The 6000-nt window shown below is 38.1% G+C and overlaps 1 protein-coding gene across 1 annotated transcript in view; it reads left to right on the top strand.

Annotated features, from left to right (window-relative positions):
* scn1laa (sodium channel, voltage-gated, type I-like, alpha) overlaps positions 1-5772 on the top strand; it is a 45883-nt gene extending 40111 nt beyond the window's left edge. The window contains exons 25-27 of the mRNA XM_043248037.1: positions 389-493; positions 760-1030; positions 1928-5772. Of these exons, the coding sequence (XP_043103972.1) occupies positions 389-493; positions 760-1030; positions 1928-3111 (1560 nt within the window). The 3' untranslated portion in view covers positions 3112-5772. The remainder of the gene's footprint in view (positions 1-388; positions 494-759; positions 1031-1927) is intronic.
* The last annotated feature ends 228 nt before the right edge of the window (positions 5773-6000 follow it).

Raw genomic sequence — 6000 nt, forward strand, 5'->3', positions numbered from 1 at the left:
ACATTTGGAAAAATTTGACATTTTTTTGTAACACCATAGGACACACTGAAACATCAACTACTCATATATATGTATGTGTGTGTGTGTGTGTGTGTGTGTGTGTGTGTGTGTGGTGAGTATGCATTACTAAGAATTCCATTTGGACAATTTTAAAGGTGTTTTTATCAGTATTTAGATTTTTTTTGCACCCTCAGATTCCAAATTTCGAAAAAAAAAAAAAAAAAAAAAAAAAAAAAAGGTTGTATCTCGGCCAAATATTGTGTATATAAGTGTGTGTGTACTTAACGGATGCTCTACAACGATACACCTTTACAAAGTACGCTTTTTGGATGATAAAATCAGAGCTGGTTCAGTCCCAAAATGATCTTTCTGTCTTTTCTGTCTTTACTTTGGAGGTCAGGATATTTTCATGACAGAAGAGCAGAAGAAATACTACAATGCTATGAAAAAGCTTGGCTCAAAGAAACCTCAAAAACCCATCCCAAGGCCAAAAGTAAGTGTTTCTTTGAAAAACTGTTCATTTGTCTATGAAATGCAAAATGAGGCAGAATGTCTAAGCTCATCTTTTTCCCATACATCTAAAGTGTATGGTCATTTTTCAATATATATATATATATATATATATAGACTGCTGTTAATATTTCCTGATAAAAATACCACTTCTTTTGTTACATGGAATAGAGAAACGAGAAACATTCTGCTTCACAGGAAATATAAAACTTCTTCATCTTTTCATGCATAAACTCTCATTTATTTCAGAACAAGATTCAAGGATTCTTCTTTGACCTCGTAACCAATCAGGCCTTTGACATTTTCATTATGGCCCTTATCTGGCTAAATATGGTCACTATGATGGTGGAGACGGAAGATCAGTCCAAAGAAATGACCAAAGTGCTGTCCTGGATCAATCTTGTTTTCATTGTGCTCTTCACCAGTGAATGTCTGCTGAAGATGGTCGCGTTACGGCAGTACTTCTTCACCATCGGCTGGAATGTATTCGACTTTATCGTTGTCATCCTGTCTATAGTTGGTAAGATCTGCAATGTGATGGGGAATGTACCCTTTACTAAACAACTGTTTTATCACCCCCTCCGGTTTTTCGCAGTTGCGTAGTCAACGAATGCAATGCAAAATCAACAAACTAATCGCAAAAAGTGCAACACTTCTTAGTTATTGACAGATTAGGGTGATAAAGAACAATGAATGAAGGATAAAATCAAGCGAGATGTGTGCTTCATTAGTACACAATATAACTGCAGAAGTTTTAAACAGGAAAAATATCGAAACTCCGGTCATTTTGTAACGCGATGCTACTGGTCTAATTGGATTCAATGATCTATGCTAAGCTATGCTAAAAATGCTATCGCCAGACCTGGAGATCGGCTGAATGGATGAAAAATGGTAACACTCAACTTCTTAAAACTGGGGTAGTTAGAAAATGAGCCCATTTCCAAAAAAAGTGGAGTGTTTCTTTAAACTTGTGACAATACAAGCAATCAAGTAAAATTCTGACATTTTGATCACACAAATAGTTCTCTAAACTGAAAGTTTCTAACTTGTCACTTAATATTTGTAACATAAATAAATCCTGTTTAAAGTTTAAGTGGAAGAATTTGGTAAACATTCTGTAATTCTTTTTTTCTTTAAATGTAAAACTATTGTATATGTATCCTAAAAAAAATATATTTAGTTTGTAAATCGTATTTTAAATGACAAAAATAATTTGAAAATATCTTGTTTAAAAGTGTGTCAGTAATTAGAACGCAATAATGAATAAGCTTTCTGGGGTTTTTTTTCATTTTATTTGTTTTTGAATTTTATATATGTAATTTTCAGCAAAATTTGGAAATTAACATCGCGTTATCAGTAATTTTGCTTAATCTTCTTAATCTAGACAGCACTGTTTCAACATTTGTTGTCGTTGCAGGCATGTTCCTGGCAGAAGTCATTAAAAAGTACTTCGTCTCGCCCACCTTGTTTCGCGTCATTCGCCTCGCCCGGATCGGCCGTGTGTTACGACTAATCCGAGGCGCCAAGGGAATACGAACCCTTCTGTTTGCGTTGATGATGTCACTTCCTGCCCTTTTCAACATCGGACTTCTTCTCTTCCTTGTCATGTTCATCTATGCCATCTTCGGCATGTCCAACTTCGCCTACGTCAAAAAGTCGAATGGCATCGACGACATGTTCAACTTCGAGACGTTTGGCAACAGCATGTTGTGTTTGTTTCAGATCACCACCTCGGCAGGCTGGGACGGCCTGCTGGCACCCATGCTAAATACCAACGGATCCACTTGCGACCCGAATAAAACCTTCCCCGGCAGCCAGGCCAAAGGCGACTGCGGGAACCCTCCCATCGGGATTTTCTTCTTCGTCAGCTACATCATCATATGCTTCCTGATCGTGGTGAACATGTACATCGCCGTCATCCTGGAGAACTTCAGCGTGGCCACCGAGGAAAGCGCAGAGCCTCTGAGCGAAGATGACTTCGATAGGTTTTACGAGGTTTGGGAGAAGTTTGACCCCAACGCCACGCAGTTCATGGATTACGACAAGTTGTCGGACTTCGCCAATTCTCTGGATCCGCCCCTGCGCTTACCCAAGCCCAACCGCCTGCAGCTGATCTCCATGGATCTGCCGATGGTGAGCGGCGAACGCATCCACTGCCTGGATATCTTGTTCGCGTTCACCAAACGGGTTCTCGGGGAAGGCGGCGAGATGGACATCCTTCGCGGGCAAATGGAAGACCGCTTCATGGCCTCCAACCCCTCAAAGTCCTCTTACGAGCCCATCACCACAACCCTGCGCAGGAAGCATGAAGACATGTCTGCTGCAATCATCCAGAGAGCCTTCAGGAACCACATGGTCCGACATAGTACAAAGAAGGTCCGTAATGTCCACAGAGAGAAAAGGCAGCAAAACGGGAAGGTCCCGAGCAAAGAGTCTGTTAACAATGACAAGTGCGATAATAACAGCGCTTCGGAAATCTCGGACGCGACTCCCTCCACGTCCTCTCCGCTGTCGTATGACAGCTTGATTCAGAACGCCACAAACAAATACAAGAAGGACAAACATGAGAAGGAAGTGGAAGACAAAGGTAATAGCGTTTAGAGTAGCGTTGCGAACAATTGTTTACAACTTTTACTTCAAGTTATTCGTCAGGGTCAGGTGACCTTGTCTGTTCGATGTGGATGTCTATGCCATACTGCCTGAGCATACTTGAACTTTGTGCCTATTCTGGAGCAGCGATTGACACAAGTTAGGCGGTGAAGCTGCTACGCCTAACCCGTTTCACTCGCTGGCGAAAATGGCGATGGACCAAATGTCGTTGTTTTGTCTAAGCGCTGCGATCTGATGTGTTTTCTTTGCGTGGCGTTCAGCAGGTTTGTGTGTCCAGCGTCTTGTATTTATAGGTGAAGTGTGTGATTCTTCTGGCACTAGTGGCACTAAACCTTACTAATATAGTGTGCGGTTAAAGCATATATATAATATAGATAATATATTTAAAATCATTGTTCGGCAAGGGCACTGTTTAATTTAGAAAAAGACATTTATGGTGTCATTGCAAATAAATTCTGTTCTTTTGAAATTCTTGAGAATCCTTAAAAATAATGTAGGTTTCAGCAAAAACGTGAGGAAGCGCGGTTTCATTAAAAATAAGAAATAACACCAAATCAGTTTCTGAAGCATCATGTGACATCTGCAAACTGACCTTTAAATAACAGGAATAAATACCTACATTTAAAAAGGAGCTGTAATAATATTTCACAATAGTAATGTTTTACTGTATTTTTATCAATTAATTGCACACTGTATAAGCGATTTAACACCAAAGTTTTTATAGGTATATAAATATATGTTTTACTTTTCACCATTGCCATTACGTAAATATATAAGTCACTGTGATATTTAAAATATCAGTTCATTTTATATTGCCAAAAAAATTAAAAATACTGTACATATTTAATATATCACCCAGCCCTATTTGCTAAAAAACAGTAGTCCATAAAAAACAGGCAATTGGTCGTCAGTGGTTCAAAATTTAACTAGTTAACTTTACTAGTTAATCCCTTACGGTAGATGCTGTAACTACACCATTATGAGAAAAATTATATATTATATAGCAATGGATATGGGACTTTATGTTATTGCAATTGAACAGGAATGTTTGGTGCTTCTATTACTGCAGAAATGACACACTTCCTCTTTAAATGTCATTGTTTTAACAGTTCGTGGTTGTTGAGAGAATTTTCTCGTTTGTTTTTAAGCGAGCGTGACTTGTTGCGTTTTCCTATGTTACTTGAGACAGAGTTGATGTATTTTTTTCCTCTATTGACTGCACTACTCGACACGCGTGTAATTATAGTTGCATGACAGCTCGCCTGTAGTCGTACAAGTTTCCCACTCAGTATTTCAGAATGGCTCAGTGCCTCTCAGGTCTCTCTTCAATACGTTAGAAAGCCATTCGCACACGTGCCTTCCCTACTCGACAGCTTGCAGCAAACACTTTCCTTAAAACCTCAAGACTTCTGTCACGTCCTGAACTGTGAAACCCGTCGGATTTCAGCCTTTTCCGTAGCTGCGTCATTAACAGTGCGCTCGAAACCGCTTTTAAAGGAATAGTTCACCCAAAAAGTTCACCGTTAGGGCTTGCTACTTCAAGCCATTGCTCTAGTTACGAGTCCTCTATCCATTCATTGCTTTCTGAATCGGTAGAAAAATGCGCACAGATTCTGACGGCACCCATTGGTGAGCGAGTGGCGCGACGCTGCATTTCTCCAAATCTGTTCCGATGGAGAAACCAACTCATCTACATATTGGACGACCTGAGACTTTCGAATTGTTTTGAGTGAACTATTCCCATTTAGAGATGCGTTCCCATCTCCTTCGCTTCTGCATCGCGGCGGGATTCATCGACGGTTTTGAATTCATTTTTGTATATGAACTCCAGTTTGGTCAGGTAGCTGTTCTAGACCACGTCTTAAGCCAAAACTGCATCTTTCAGCGTTCGAATCTTTGCATTTTTAAAGGTTTCTCTTAAAAAAAACGGTTCTTCGTACGTGTAAATATTTTGTAGGAATATGCAATCTGTTATATAATTTCTACAACGCATAAATTACGGATTATAATCTATATAGGGAATGTGAAAGGTTTAAAAGTAAAAGCTTATATGCATCATAAAAGCTAAAATACAAAAAAAATTATGCTGAAGATATGTAATCTTTTTGATTATGTTGAAGCTAAAATGGTGGGGCGTTTTTTATTTGTATTATGCGTTCGGTTTTTATAAACAACACTGAGGAATATAAAAATGCGCCACTTTCGTTCGCTGCATATTTCAACGATGAAGATTCTAGTTCGGTATATTTCCGTTATCACCGTTAGCCAACAGGTTGTTTGACATGCATCTTCGCGATGACTGAAGACTGATGGGATAGTGTGTATTTGTTTACATTTTTATAGTTATGAATGTTATCATTGCATTTCGTTTCATGTCAGAGACTCGTTCCACATAAACAGTCGTAAGTGTAACTGCTCCACGTGAATGTGACATGTATTGAGAAAATTAATTCTAGGTATATTATGAATTCATATGAGATGAATATCAAAATAGCGTAAGACATAAATCAGTAGCTTTTATATGCATCATGCTTGTAGTCTGTGAGTTAAACTGCATGCGAGACATTGCTATGAATCAGTTCTTTAAGCTAAAAGAATAAACTCATCACATACCTCACATCTGATTTACTATTTATTGTAACTTGGGATTATTTGAATTCACTCGTTATTTATTAATGCTGATAATTATGTTTTTAATGGCTGCAAAAATCACAGGAATGGATTGCCTTGGTGAGCATTAGAGACACTAAAAAACGAATCATTAAAAATAAAATATATAAATATATTTAATATATAAAAATACAAAAAGTCTTGAATGTATGCATAATAAATATATACAATACACATCTATAATTTGTACACGAAAACTATTATTATTTA

Source organism: Puntigrus tetrazona, chromosome 9 (genome assembly GCF_018831695.1).
Source record: "Puntigrus tetrazona isolate hp1 chromosome 9, ASM1883169v1, whole genome shotgun sequence".
Classification (NCBI taxonomy): Eukaryota; Metazoa; Chordata; class Actinopteri; order Cypriniformes; family Cyprinidae; genus Puntigrus; species Puntigrus tetrazona.